We start from the raw sequence: 13,108 nt of genomic DNA, 5'->3' as shown, positions 1-13,108 counted from the left end.
AAATACATCCCGTTAATCAGTTCAACAGACTCAACATTTTCAATCTCACAGATCGTCTGTCGAAAAAAAGCTTTGATTTGTTCCTAGTGATAGCTGAAAAGAAAGCTGCAGTCTTCTGCACAAGTGCCATCAGCTTCTATAATGCATCGCAATCGTAAACAGTTAACATGTTTTTCATTAGCTATAAAATTCGTTTCTCTACTTTCATATTTACAATCTTTACCTTTCAGTAACAGGGAAGATGCTTGATCAACGTGAATATGTAAAATTTGAGGATACCTTTTTTTACAAACATGGTCTTTGAAGTCGATGATTGGGAAAATTTTTCTATTAACAAGTAAATGAAGTGCTTTTTACAGCAAAATTTTCCGCTTTTTTACTTTGCATTTTTTGAAATTGATTTTATTATCTGTGATAGAATATTCTACTTATTATATTTTGTTTCAAAGAACCTAAAGCAAACTATATATTATCACAATTCTTACGACTTTATCTATGAGAACATTCATAACCATCAACTTCATTTCATCTTTATAAACACAGTGCTAAGTTAAATGATGTACAAACTGTTTGTTAGTGAATATAGAAGATAATTTTGCTTGAAATTTATAAAGGTTTTACAAATGTATAATACATTTATTTTGAAACAGAATAGTTCAATTATTACTTGGAAAGTGTTAACTTTGTTTAAACATTTAAAATGCAAATGCTCAGTAAATTAACATATGTATTCAAAAAGTAAACGATAAACAAACTGAAATTGATGTTGAAATAATATTATATCTGACATGAAAAGAATTAAAATCTCCACATTTTTAATTTGTCTTGATTCTTTTATTATCTTACAATTAGTACTGTAAACAGCATTACTGTATATACATACACGTAAATGCATGTATAGAAAATGACATTGATGCCAATTTACAATTTTTTAAATAAAATAAAAACCATTTTGTTCATAAAAAAGTTGTAGCTATTTTTTAAGAATATTTAAATACCGAAACCTCTGAAAAAGTGAATAGATTCAACAAATGACTCTTGAAAATCATGTGGAAATGACAATAAATTTGATAAATTTATTTATATTATTTCATTTCTGTTTTAAAGTTAAAGAAAGACCTTTATAATTATACATTTGATAACTTGGTATTTTTTTATTGAAGAGAAAATTGTTTTTGCAAGTAAAATTGATGTGTAATATTGCTGGCTGTCAATTTTATATTCTGTTAATCTATTTTTAGATATTTTATTATTTTGCTTGTGTGAATAATTTTAGTTTCAATTGGAGCAGCATTTTAATTTTTCAGCAGACATAATGTCGATTGATAATAATATCTATTTATAAGTATTAATAATTTTAATTTATTGATCTGTAATATTAATTTTTTAAATGCTTTTTTTATAATTGAATTTTTTATAATTAAAATGTGTGTGAAAGTTAATTTTCGTGTGTTTTGTTTCTTTTCTTTACTTTTAAGGGAATGAAAAGTAAGGAAAATGGTCATCACGAACCGTTCAATGTTCCTAACTACAAATTTTTTCAAAAGTTGGAAACGAACGCAGAATTTGAAAGATACCAACAGCGCTTGGCGAAATTCGGATTGAAAGATCCCTGGCTAAAGTAAATCGATATCATCAGTGCAGATTAACATATATTCGAAATGTTGTCATTTTTAGAAATTATGCATATCTGTTTGACAAGAAAGCGTTTACAACTTGGCAAAAAATGAAATGCACCGTTTTTTCTGGATTTTGGGTGGGGTTGGCTTACGCAGCAGTTGCTATAGTTCTAACAGAGATGCATTATTCAAAGCAACTGAAGAAGCATCAAGAAGGCCATGATCATTAGAGGGACTGTCGTGTTATACAGAATGTAGTGATATTTGCTTTTTTCAAAAATTTTTTCATAGTTGTGTTCAAAAGTAACAATTTCAAAAAGTAAAGTGTTTTTTTTTGACGGAAGTTTGAATTTTGAAATGACTCTATTCTGCTAAAAGACAGTGTATATAAATACATGATGTGGATAGTGATTGAAAATTCTCTAAACTGATGCATAATATGTGAATGAAATTGTTCGATGGTTTATAATGTAAAATTTTAATAAATTTCATTTTAGATAAAGCGGGTTTGTATGAAAAAATTTTTCATCTTCAAACTCCCTATGATTATGACATGATGTATTATTGATTTTTTGTTTAAGAAGATCAAGCTATTGACCAATGAATCGATGATAACGCTAAGGCGGATATTGTCAAGTAATTTGAGAAGCAGGTTGTCGACGATGTCATTAAGGTGAGCAAAGAAATAAAAAAAATCATTTACGTTATTCAGTACAATGCTTTAAATGGGAAGGTAAAATTTTCCAACAAGTTGAACGTGACGATTGAAACAATAATTTATAATAACGATAAAATAAGAGCAAGCCGTTGGTGGGTTGATTCAAGCAGCCAAGTGGGCGTTTAACTGTTTCTTGTTTGCTTTGAGCTTTCTCGGTGATTGTCAATCTCTCCTTCTTAGCGTAGCGCTACTGAACGGCTCAGGCGAGTGCTCGTTCTCTGATTGGTCAAATTTCATATTCCGTTGTTGTTGTTAATTTTAATAATTATTGACTCACCGTGATTTTTTGTTCAAATTAAAATTTTTTGTTTTATTTATTAATAAAATATTTTGAGTGAGAAGTCAATTTACGAAGAATCAATTTTTCTTTCAAAGTGCAACAAATCAAACGTAGAAATGAAATTGAAGCATTCGGTGAATTTGAAAAAAGATGAAAAAGGAAAAAAAAGCAAAAAAATAAATCTAATCATATCCATCCAATGGATGTTAGTATTTTTTTAAAAGGTGGAAGGAGAGATTGTATTTTTAATTCCATCTTCAATTTTGAATATTTTGCTTGTTCATTTTTCCATTTGAAACTTGGGACGTTTTATCGTTCGTCATCGATTTCAGCCCAGTTTCGTCCAATTTCCAAAATGGTGAAACCGATTTTTTCACTCGAACGCCGCTGTTGAACACTGGTGGCGCTGTTGTCGTCGTCGTCGTCGTCGAATTTTTGCATATAAGATCTTTCTCTGTCGATCTTTTCAAGGTCGTTTCGAGCTGACGAAAAATGGAAATTATTACTTTACGTCCCTGCTGGGTGGGTAACTTTTTTTTTTTTCAAAACTGGACAAATGAAATTTTCGAAATCGATCGACTCGCCGCCGCTCGATCCGTCCGGTTTTACAGTGAATTTTTCAAAATTCCAACTCAACAAAGTCAAATAAACAAAACCTCTTGATATGATTTATATAATTGATTTGTTGCATTAACATGCAATGACAACTTTAAAATTGAAATTATTAATTTGCAACTTTTTCATATCACGTGATTGAAATTCTGATTTTGTTCAAATGAAAAAACGGCACTATTTTGTTCTTTGTCAGACTGTCAATGCTATTTCCCTTATAAATTAGACATATCAACGCCTCTGAATGCAGATATCGATAAAGTAATGCAGTAGAAAGATGCTCAGCCAGTGAAACTACGATGTAAATTTATGCCACATACGCAGATAATCATGGCGAGTTGAACTAGACTCCCCAATTTTATACCTTGTCGACCTTACTGTTAGCTTTGCTAGACATTGTTTACAGTTTTGAATGCTTTTTCATCAAATGTTGATGATAAACTTTTTTTTCATCAATCAACCAATATTATTATTATTATTATTAGTTATAAATACACCAAAAGAAAAAAAAGTAATAATTCTGTTCTCGATTTTAGTTTTTGTTTCGTTTTCAAGAATTGTTTTCCAAAGCGCCATTATTCAATTTTCACCATCGCAGGCTACGGCAAAGCAAACACTTGCCGCTCTGACCTAATTTTGCGGCGGACAAATTTTCCTTCCACTGCACGACCGAGCGTTATCGAATTTTCGGGCAAATTGAAAAAAAAAGCATCAGTTGCACAATTAGGCGAAACAGAGCTGTAAACGCCTCATTTGCATAAATGTTGAAATTATTTATCCACTTCAAATTAATTAATGGGTTGTTTTTTTTTCTTTTTGGCAATTTAAATATTTTATCACCGAGCTGCAGTTTCACGATAAGCGCAACGCTGTGGCTAACGTGCTCCATTTTATTTTCTAAATCAAATAGATCATGTTTTTCATTTCTAATACGTGTGAAATTTTATTGTTTTGTGATAAAAAAAATGGATAACAAATTTTTTTTCAATTATTCGAATAGATGAAATTTTTATAGTTAACATTCATTGATTTGTATAGTTTTTTATGACATTTTCTACAACAGTTGATTGGAACTAATTCAAGTTGAGCCCTAGCTCGTTGGCTATGCCACGTTGTCCAACTTTATACATTACAGTATGATTTTTTGATAAAAATTATGACAATATTCGAATAATTGACAATTCTGTTTGTACATATTTATACTGATTGAATCCAATAATCTATTTGTATATGTATATATGGGTTTTCTGATTTTCCATGGTTCGCTTTTTTCCAATTTTTTCAGTTACATTTTACTGTAGGAACTTCATTTTCAATTTTGTATTATTATTAGTTGTTTCTACCTCGTCGAGTGTGAAACTTATTTTTGGAAAGAAGAAAATTTTTTGCATATTTAGAATGTCCAGTTCAGAAGATGACAACGATATTCCTGACGACGACGTTTGCCTGTTGCGAACAGATTTATTTGGAACAGTTACGGGCACCAATGCCGCCTGCGGTCAATTTTATCTGCAAGATTGCAAATGGGATTTGACCGTAATGCAAATTATTTTTATTTTCCTATTGTAAATTTTCGTCAGCTTGAGAAATTGAATTGATCGAATTTGCATTTTGAACTTGCCGTTGTGGTCAACGGAGTATCCAGTGTTTAGGTTGCGATCAACCGTTATTTCGATCAACCTGACAACGCACGACTTCCGCCGTGGATTCGTCGAATGGTCTCCCAAGACAAGGATACAGTTAAAACAATGCACTTTTCCATCCTGTCTTGGAATTTGGACGGTCTGGACAATCGCAACATCGTCAGCCGTGTTAATGCTGCTTGCGACGAAATTTTGGAGTACTGTAGCGCAGTTTTTTTTTGCGCTTTTGTTGTAATGAATTTATTGTTTTTTTCTCCTCATTTCCACCGCTTTCAGACTTGAACCGAGTGTGCTGCTTTTGCAAGAAGTTGTACCGGAAAATTTCGAAGTGCTTAAACGACGACTGGGGGAGAAGTATCAGGTTTTGGAGAACAACGACCGCTACTATTACCACACGTCCATCTTCATCCACCGTACCAATTTGGAATGCACCGAACATCACGTGGTCGATTTTGCTCGAACTTCCATGAATCGAAATATGTTCATTGCTTTGGTTAGTGAATTCTTTTTTTATTTTATTTATTTTATTCACACGCCCTTTTTTTTATTATTGCAGATTGAATTTGATGGTGACGTTCAGCTGTGCTTGGTGAATTCTCATTTGGAAAGTGGACGTAAAGAATCTCGAATACGCAAATCCCAACTGGAGGAAATTTGGAGTTTGATGGCCGCGTCCCCGGACGACGTAACCGTATTTTTTGGTGGTGACACAAACTTGGGCTTCGGTGAAGTGAGCTTCAGTGACATTTACATTGAACGAGGAGAAAAATGATTTTTTTTAAATTGTTTTTTTGAATGTGTTTAGTTGAAAACAGTTCCTGCCAATGTGACGGATCTGTTCCAAGATTGTGGAAGTCCTGTGGATGCCTGTCTGACTTGGGATCCGGCGACGAATGCGAACCTCAACATTCCGAAACGTTGCCGTCAGCGTTTTGATCGAATTTTCGTAAAGGCATCCAAGCCGGCGAGGTTCAAACCGATTGAATTTTCGCTGGTTGGGAAGAAACTTATTCGAAGTAGCTTATGCCATCCGAGTGACCATTACGGTATCTATTGCAAAATGGAGAAAATCGAAAACATCGAACCTGTCGATAACAATGAAGAGAAATGAAATAAATATTGGCAACTATATATCAATATATTTATAAAATTTGAAGGGATTTATTTATTTATTTAGTTTCATTTTAGAGTAGTAATAGTTCTTTGTTTCCTTTTTATCTATCTATCTATCTATCTATCTATCTATCTATCTATCTATCTATTAGTTTGATTTTAGCATCAATACGACTGAGCACTTTTTGCCTTTTCAGAATTATGTCAGCTCTAATTGTGTCGAACTGTAAGTTTTCGGTATTCAACGAAGTGACAGTACTTTCAGCAACGTTTCTTTTACCAATATCGTCTGAAATTATTCTTCTTTTTAAAAATAAAACTGTGTGTGTGTGTATGTTGAAAGCTTTCTTCATCACCTTCAACTGCTGCGTACAAAAATAAAGGTTGCATTTCACCGCAAACTGCGAAAGCGATCCAGTTTTCAAACGGGTGAAATGAGATACAAATTACAGTATGATTTTCCCACAGAGTCGGGAACTCGTACGACGCGGTGCCTGCAAATGTTGGGTTCAGGTTTAAAAATGTTCGCGTGTATAAAAATATGATTATTAGAAATTTCCTTGCCAAATTTCAAATTCCACACAATCACTGAGCCACGGTCGTTTCCAGAAAAGTACAACTGACCACAGGGACTGATTTCACCTTTTGTGCAAATTGAAATGAACGACGGTTTTCCGCATACTTTTAGTACGGAACAACTGAAATTGAAAAACAATACATATTTTTTTTTCTAAATGAAAATTCAAAACAAACTTTGCAGTTTCCAAAATTTTCATTACTCCATCTCGATAGTGAACGCACAGCATTTCAGAATTATTCGTCAAATGCAATGCGTTTATTGGAATTTTCTTCATAAAAAAAACAAACATCATTAATTGACAATAGCATACTGTAATTGATGGAAATGAATATTTTACCCTTATCATCTCTTTGTCATACCATATTTCTTTTTGAACAGTCCAATTTTCTACACCATTTGCGCAGCATCTCCACACTAAGAGCAGTCCATTTCCATCACCGCTGTACATTGTTTGACCATCGTGTGAAAAGACAATTGAATTGACAAAACTTGGATGCCATTCTAATGTTGTAATTAGCTGTACGCATATGGAAAAAATTATGATCAAAAAATATAGTTTCACATAAAATTAACAACTACTTTTGCGTGAATCACGCTGGCAGAGCTTCTTGCTGCATGGCAATACCATATACGAATTCGTTTGTCGAAGCAGCCCGTAAAAATGTACTGATTCTGTTTTGGATAAAAACGAGCACAATAAACGTAAGACGGATGCGCAATAATTTGGCAACAATTTCGATTTCCAATTTCCCACAATCTTAAAAAATCCATTTTAAATATTCACTTTAACTTCCCAGTCCATAATTTTATTTATTAATTTAAAAAAAACAGATAAGAAACAATCTCACCTTGCTGTACAATCAGCCGATGCAGAAAGAAGCAAAGAACTGTCATCTGACCAAAAAAGTTCATATATTAATCCAGTATGACCGACGAGCTGCCCTAATAACTTTTCTTTAGATGGCTAAAATTAAGCATACATAATGTCAAATGTTAAAAATATTGCATCTCGAACAAATTTCCATTACTTGATATATGGAAATGACACATTCACTGATGTCACTGTGAGCGTAGGCAAGATATCTTAAAATTTACATATTGAACATTTTTCGTCCGAGTAAATTTCCCATTTTCAAACTCACTGCCCGTCTGGTGAAAATTTTACAGAAATCGATCCATTCCGTCCGGCACACAAAGTTGCAACGAGCTTTTTGGGAATTTTACATTTCAACGGCGCGGGCTGTTTGCGTGTAGAAATTTCGAAATTCGACCTGAAACTGAACATCCCATTAAAATATTATTAAAATTTATAGGCAAAACAAAATCGACTCGTTGATTGCCAGTGAATTTTGTTCTTGATTTTCTTTTTCTGCGCTGCTGTCCGTGTTGCACGTTGGCTGTTGTAAATTTGCATATGCATTTTCAGTCGACTGATGATCAGCGCTTTCTTCGTTCAAAGCTATCGTCGATTGCGTCATCGTCGTCGTTACCATTTTAATTGTCACGTAAAGAGTTCCTGGATATTTATTTCGAATTCCATTTGCATAAAATGAATAAACCTGAATTGGATTTGATTACATTGTTTTTTCTCCATATTAGCAAAAAGTAATCTTTTTTTTCAAATTTATCTATTACAAAATGCCTTGTCATGTCTGCTTTGTTTTACCTCTGGTCGATTCTCATCGTTAATATTAATCTCTTTCGCAGCTTTGTAAAGTTGTAAACGAACCGGCGTTCCAACGTTGACTTTGCTCACACGAGAAGACAACTTGAAATGTAAAATAGTTGTTCAAAAAAAATATTCCGTATTCAAATTATGGAATTGATTTATCACTTTCAAAAAAGCCCAAGCAATTCGAATCCAACGATTGCAACTGCTGGCCGTTGTTGGAGGTGTTGGTTTTGTCGATTTGCTTCTCGTATCGTCATTATCTTCATAATCTAAAATCTGGCGTCCAGTTTTTTATTACGTTGAAGTTGAGAAAAAGCGAAAGCAAAATCTGCCCATTTACTTCAAACAACAGAAGGGCGTGGTGATCAGGATTGGTAACATAATTGTAGGAAGCTTTGAATAGCAGCAGTTCGTTCCATAATGGACTCGGCTCGTTGTTGACAAGAAATTTCGAAGGTTGTGTGCATTGTGGAATTATACGATCTCGTTGCTTGGTGGTGAAATCGTTTCGGCTTTCAATTCCAATCGTCATCTCTTCTTTGTCAAAGTACGATCTGCTTGCTTCGTTCATCAGGTAAACTTTGACAATTGGGTGCGTGATGTAAGATTTTTGTTTCAATCTATCTGTTCGATGAACAACCACTCCCAGCAAACACTTGCCCTCATCATTGCCAAATTTAGATATACCGACGCTGCTTGTTTTACTGTTTTTCAACTTGTTCGGTGAGTCTAACAAAAATTTATTTAAATTTTTAATATATAAAAAATTCAATTAAAGAATAAATTTATTTTGCTAATTTTTTAAAAACTTCAAAATCATATTTTTGTAGTACAGTTGCAACATTTACAAGTTACAGTAATTTGGTAATAATGTACCAGTTAGACATTGAACAGTGGTACATGTCTAACGAATGAACTGTTTGCAGATTTTCACCGCTTACCTGTTGGTGAGCTACTGTCAGCATTAGTACTTTGAACTGGTGTCGTGGACACAGTTTCACCATTTTCTGGTCGAATATCAGCTCGAATATTGTTGGATTCAGCAACTGCGTCCTTTTTGTCGACATCAACCAACGGTAATTCCTCATTGTTGAAATCCGCGCTCATCAGAATTAAATCTTCAGTTTGCTTGGTTTCAGGTTCATCATCTGTACTTTGAAGTTTCGTTTCAGCAATGGCAAAATTATCTTCCATTTTGGCATCATTTTTTGTCAGAGGCTGTTGAAGTGACAGTTCGTTGTCTTTTTTGCGCTTATTCTTTATGTGCTTTACTATTTTGCGGAAATCCATTCACGCACAGTTCAAAGCGACAGTATTATTATACGATTGACATGAGTGTTAATGACGAGTTGAATAAACAAATTATTAATTAAAATAAGTGGAAAATGGAAAGCATCTTTCGGTAAAAAGGCACGTTCAGACGAGAGACTCTCTGTTTTTGGTTAGTTGGAAAACGTCCCTGTGAAAATAGCGAACGTAAATTGCCACGTGCACAACCGATGATCATCGGTTTCCATGGTAGCGTTACCTTGAACATCACAGTGTAAACAAGAAGTGCATTTTGGGGATCCTGTTAGTGTTGAAAGTGGCATCCCGGTTGCTATGGGGACAAATTTCAATTATCATTGCTAATGGATATTTTTCAACTTGTGGAAGAAAACAGCTCGAAAGAAAACAAAGCGTCATCTCCAATCAAAGGTATCATCATCACTATGTGCCACTGATGATTGTTATTTTATGAAAAAATGTTTCATCATATTATATTGATTAAAAAAAATTCTTCAAGCAATAGCTTCATCTTTGAATGTTCAAATTTGTTGGTATTGTTAAAAAAATTCAAGAAAATTTCAATTATTCTGTAACAAATATGACCTGCACAGTACGCAGTTGTCGAGGCAAAACAACAGCCTAAATTGTTTATGTAAATTTCAGTTTTTGTTATATTTTGCACCCTTAAATAGTGCTTCGATGTATACTGTATCCTTTTTGCTTCAGAATTTCATCCACTACTGAAATTACATTAAACAGTGTTTTTTTTCAGCTATCATTTTCTCACAACTGATCATATTAATATTTTAGCTTCTGTACGTTCGGATGACGAAAATGAATCAATACTCATCTTGTGCGGCTCAAAAAATAGCGTAATCATAAATTATATTTTGCAAAAGTAGTCAATAGTAGATGGTGAACTGTTTTTTAGGATAAATCTACATTGGTTTCAAAGTTTTTGGAAAGGTCTGTTTTAAAGTTTTGTGTTAAATTCAAATTAACAATACGTTCATTCAGAGAAGAACAACAATATCAAATATGCGCAATGGAATACACTTTTGCTCGTTGGAATGCTGGCAATGTTAGAGCAGTGCTTCGTGAGGTAGTTCATTTGACAAAATAAAAACAACTTTAATTGCAGGAAAAGAAAATTGGCCATATATACCAAATTGAAGATGGTTTGGATTTTATTAATTTATTCAAATCAATCAGACTCGATAATATGATGAAGTAAGTAAAACTGCTTTTCGAAATTAATAACAAGAAGCTAATAAATGGTATTATTTGTTTTTTTTATCCAGCAATGCGGCAGTAATTGTGATGGTCAATCTTGCAGAACCATCTGAAATTTGGACAACGTTGGAACAGTTTCTCTCGCTGACCAGGGATTATTTGTTGAAATTGTTGATGAAACAAAACGACAATGTACAAGAAATGCTCATTCGAAAAGCTGCCAAACCGTACGAATCACATCCAGTATGTTTTGTTTTTGTTATTGGTTTAATTTTAATCCAACAATTTTATACTGTTAAATTAGGATAAAAGAATTGTAAAACCCTATCCAATTCCACTGTGCATCATTGGAGGAAATTATAGTGATTTTCAGGTAACACAACAATTAATAAAAATTTGTCAAATATTCCATTTGTATATTTTTAGAATATTGAACCGGAAAAAAAGAAAATAATTTGTCGTTCTCTCCGTTTGATTGCTCATTTGAACGGCGCTACACTGCAGGTGAAATATAATAATGGACACGAGAGCGATTTTACAAACGATTCTGTTTTCAGTTTCTTAGTTTCAAAATGGACAATTTGATTGTAAGAGGCCGTGCTGTTTTCAGTCATTTTCTTTTCAAAACTTCCCTTAGGTAAAATAATTTTTACAAAATGATTTATTTTATACAAATATGCTAATCAATTTTAGCAAATCCATTTCAACCGATTTCAACAAGCCCGTCTACGTGAATCCCGGTGCTGACAGTATTTCTGTTATTGATTCAAGTAAGAATTTGGGGGGATTTGTTATATATTTTTCTTTTCTATATTACATTGAAGAATTGAAGTTTCAAAAATTGAGACAAAACAAATTTATACAACACGAACCAGTTATTCAAGTTGTAAATGAAGAAAATCAAAAATAAAACGACTAATAATAACTGATTCGACGATATATATATTGTAAGTAATTAATTGAATTTTAACATTTTCTAGATATTGTGAGATCAGAATCGACAACGTATGAAACAGTGATGAAAACATATGGGTCGGAATTTACGTCTATTTTCAATAAAAAAGTACGTAACGACTTTGAAATTGCAGCTTGATTTTGTAAAAGGATTTTTCAAATTTGAGGAAAATACGAATAAAATTGACGAACAATTGTTTGCCGCAAACGAGCAATTCAAAGAAGAAGCGATTGATTCGTTGAAATTTGAAAGAGATCAGGTAGATTATTTTTTTTTGTTCGAGATAAAAAAATTATAACATGTCCCTTTTCCAAGGAGCTGGAACGATATGTTAAACGTTTGGAGAAGAGCAAATTGTGAAATTGAAAATTATGCAAATTTTGACGTAAATGTTGCTGTAGAATGGATGCTCATTTTGGCTGGTTTTGTTTTGTATTGTGGTGAGAATAAAAATGAAACTAAAGACACGAATTATACCAGAATAGCCCATCATTTTACTCCTCGAAATGGCAATAATAATAATACTATTGGATAATAATTGCCAATCCCATAATTTTCAATCACCACTTGCGCTACGGATCACCGCGTCACACATGTTCTTCAATGCCAACGCTCGGTGGCTAATTTCGCATTTTTTCGCTTTTGGCATTTGGGCAAACGACTCGTTGCTGTTGTCCGGCAAAAAGCACGCATCCCAGCCAAAGCCGTGCACACCGGACGGATCGACAATTTTCCCATCAACTCGACCGTGGAACAGGCGAATTTCGTCCGACTGACCATCACTGTAGCCGACGATGCACATCGCGTAGGCGGTCTTGTCCTCGTAAGCGCTGACCAATTTGTACAAGCCGCTCGGTCCCAGAGCTTCGAGGAACCATTTCACATATTGACCAGGCAGTCCGTTGAGTGCGTTGAAGCAGAGCGAACTGTCTTCGACGAAAAACGGCACGTTCAATTTCTCCTTAGCCTCTTTGCACTTGTTGATCACAATGTCCTCCGACGACCCTTGTATCTCCACCAGCGACATCGGTTTGAACATAACCTGCAAAGGAAATTAGCATTGAAATTGGAAAATCGATACAACATGCAATGGTGGTGGTGGTAGTGGTGTTTCCACTGTATCTATCTGTATGCATATATATATATATACTCACGTCGAAATGAGAAGACAATATCTCTTTCGCTTCGCTATACTTCTCTTCGTTTTCAGTGACGAACACAACTTTCTTCATCGCTAGAACACACTTGCAACAAGCAACATCAGAATATTATCTTTCACCACGCTAGCAACTATCAACTGAGTAATAATAATAATAGACAAACACTACTACTGTTCATTCTTGTCATATATGCAAATGTTGAATGAACATCATCATCACTATGAACAACGTATAAACCAATATATATATACATA

General features: G+C 33.7%; 5 protein-coding genes across 5 annotated transcripts; 3 read left to right on the top strand and 2 right to left on the bottom strand.

Annotated features, from left to right (window-relative positions):
• The first annotated feature begins 1,481 nt into the window (after positions 1–1,481).
• Tsp_12019 (putative NADH dehydrogenase [ubiquinone] 1 beta subcomplex subunit 3) lies at positions 1,482–1,849 on the top strand. The gene is made up of 2 exons (XM_003368413.1): positions 1,482–1,621; positions 1,678–1,849. The coding sequence occupies exons 1-2, from the start codon at positions 1,482–1,484 to the stop codon at positions 1,847–1,849; spliced, it is 312 nt and encodes a 103-aa protein (XP_003368461.1).
• A 1,689-nt stretch (positions 1,850–3,538) lies between these two features.
• Tsp_12018 (putative TRAF and TNF receptor-associated protein) lies at positions 3,539–5,983 on the top strand. The gene is made up of 8 exons (XM_003368412.1): positions 3,539–3,566; positions 3,715–3,740; positions 3,785–3,969; positions 4,627–4,765; positions 4,882–5,069; positions 5,149–5,365; positions 5,429–5,602; positions 5,678–5,983. The coding sequence occupies exons 1-8, from the start codon at positions 3,539–3,541 to the stop codon at positions 5,981–5,983; spliced, it is 1,263 nt and encodes a 420-aa protein (XP_003368460.1).
• Positions 5,984–6,122: 139 nt separating this feature from the next.
• Positions 6,123–9,527, bottom strand: Tsp_12017 (WD domain, G-beta repeat-containing domain protein). The gene is made up of 14 exons (XM_003368411.1): positions 9,179–9,527; positions 8,578–8,966; positions 8,400–8,513; positions 8,232–8,333; positions 7,895–8,124; positions 7,708–7,842; positions 7,594–7,648; positions 7,414–7,529; positions 7,145–7,322; positions 6,903–7,082; positions 6,739–6,833; positions 6,610–6,683; positions 6,306–6,479; positions 6,123–6,274 (listed from the first exon to the last, which is right to left on the bottom strand). The coding sequence occupies exons 1-14, from the start codon at positions 9,525–9,527 to the stop codon at positions 6,123–6,125; spliced, it is 2,343 nt and encodes a 780-aa protein (XP_003368459.1).
• Positions 9,528–9,868: 341 nt separating this feature from the next.
• On the top strand, positions 9,869–11,992 carry Tsp_12016 (putative cytoplasmic dynein 2 light intermediate chain 1 (mD2LIC)). Its single transcript, XM_003368410.1, has 9 exons — positions 9,869–9,935; positions 10,524–10,603; positions 10,648–10,736; positions 10,808–10,982; positions 11,166–11,243; positions 11,297–11,376; positions 11,433–11,509; positions 11,720–11,802; positions 11,861–11,992. Exons 1-9 carry the CDS (start codon positions 9,869–9,871, stop codon positions 11,990–11,992), a joined length of 861 nt encoding a protein of 286 aa, XP_003368458.1.
• Positions 11,993–12,250: 258 nt separating this feature from the next.
• Tsp_12015 (Ham1 family protein) lies at positions 12,251–12,926 on the bottom strand. The gene is made up of 2 exons (XM_003368409.1): positions 12,849–12,926; positions 12,251–12,736 (listed from the first exon to the last, which is right to left on the bottom strand). The coding sequence occupies exons 1-2, from the start codon at positions 12,924–12,926 to the stop codon at positions 12,251–12,253; spliced, it is 564 nt and encodes a 187-aa protein (XP_003368457.1).
• Between the last annotated feature and the right edge of the window lie 182 nt (positions 12,927–13,108).

Source organism: Trichinella spiralis, assembly GCF_000181795.1.
Source record: "Trichinella spiralis strain ISS 195 chromosome Unknown Scfld2511, whole genome shotgun sequence".
Taxonomy (NCBI): Eukaryota; Metazoa; Nematoda; class Enoplea; order Trichinellida; family Trichinellidae; genus Trichinella; species Trichinella spiralis.
The sequence above is the reverse complement of the archived record's forward strand: the minus strand, read 5'-3'. Positions and strand labels throughout refer to the sequence as shown.

Excerpts from the sequence above, each read along its gene's own strand:
- Tsp_12019 (XM_003368413.1), top strand. The coding sequence starts at position 1,482 with ATGAAAAGTAAGGAAAATGGTCATCACGAACCGTTCAATGTTCCTAAC. Across the intron at positions 1,622-1,677 it reads TTGAAAGATCCCTGGCTAAA|AAATTATGCATATCTGTTTG; the intron begins GTAAATCGATAT and ends TGTCATTTTTAG.
- Tsp_12018 (XM_003368412.1), top strand. The coding sequence starts at position 3,539 with ATGCCACATACGCAGATAATCATGGCGA. Across the intron at positions 4,766-4,881 it reads ATTGCAAATGGGATTTGACC|GTTGCGATCAACCGTTATTT; the intron begins GTAATGCAAATT and ends TCCAGTGTTTAG. Across the intron at positions 5,603-5,677 it reads CAAACTTGGGCTTCGGTGAA|TTGAAAACAGTTCCTGCCAA; the intron begins GTGAGCTTCAGT and ends GAATGTGTTTAG.
- Tsp_12017 (XM_003368411.1), bottom strand. The coding sequence starts at position 9,527 with ATGGATTTCCGCAAAATAGTAAAGCACATAAAGAATAAGCGCAAAAAA. Across the intron at positions 7,083-7,144 it reads CCAGCGTGATTCACGCAAAA|CTAATTACAACATTAGAATG; the intron begins GTAGTTGTTAAT and ends ATATGCGTACAG. Across the intron at positions 6,480-6,609 it reads AGGTGAAATCAGTCCCTGTG|GCACCGCGTCGTACGAGTTC; the intron begins GTCAGTTGTACT and ends CAACATTTGCAG.
- Tsp_12016 (XM_003368410.1), top strand. The coding sequence starts at position 9,869 with ATGGATATTTTTCAACTTGTGGAAGAAAACAGCTCGAAAGAAAACAAA. Across the intron at positions 9,936-10,523 it reads AGCGTCATCTCCAATCAAAG|AGAAGAACAACAATATCAAA; the intron begins GTATCATCATCA and ends ACGTTCATTCAG. Across the intron at positions 10,737-10,807 it reads AGACTCGATAATATGATGAA|CAATGCGGCAGTAATTGTGA; the intron begins GTAAGTAAAACT and ends TTTTTTATCCAG.
- Tsp_12015 (XM_003368409.1), bottom strand. The coding sequence starts at position 12,926 with ATGAAGAAAGTTGTGTTCGTCACTGAAAACGAAGAGAAGTATAGCGAA. Across the intron at positions 12,737-12,848 it reads TATTGTCTTCTCATTTCGAC|GTTATGTTCAAACCGATGTC; the intron begins GTGAGTATATAT and ends TTTCCTTTGCAG.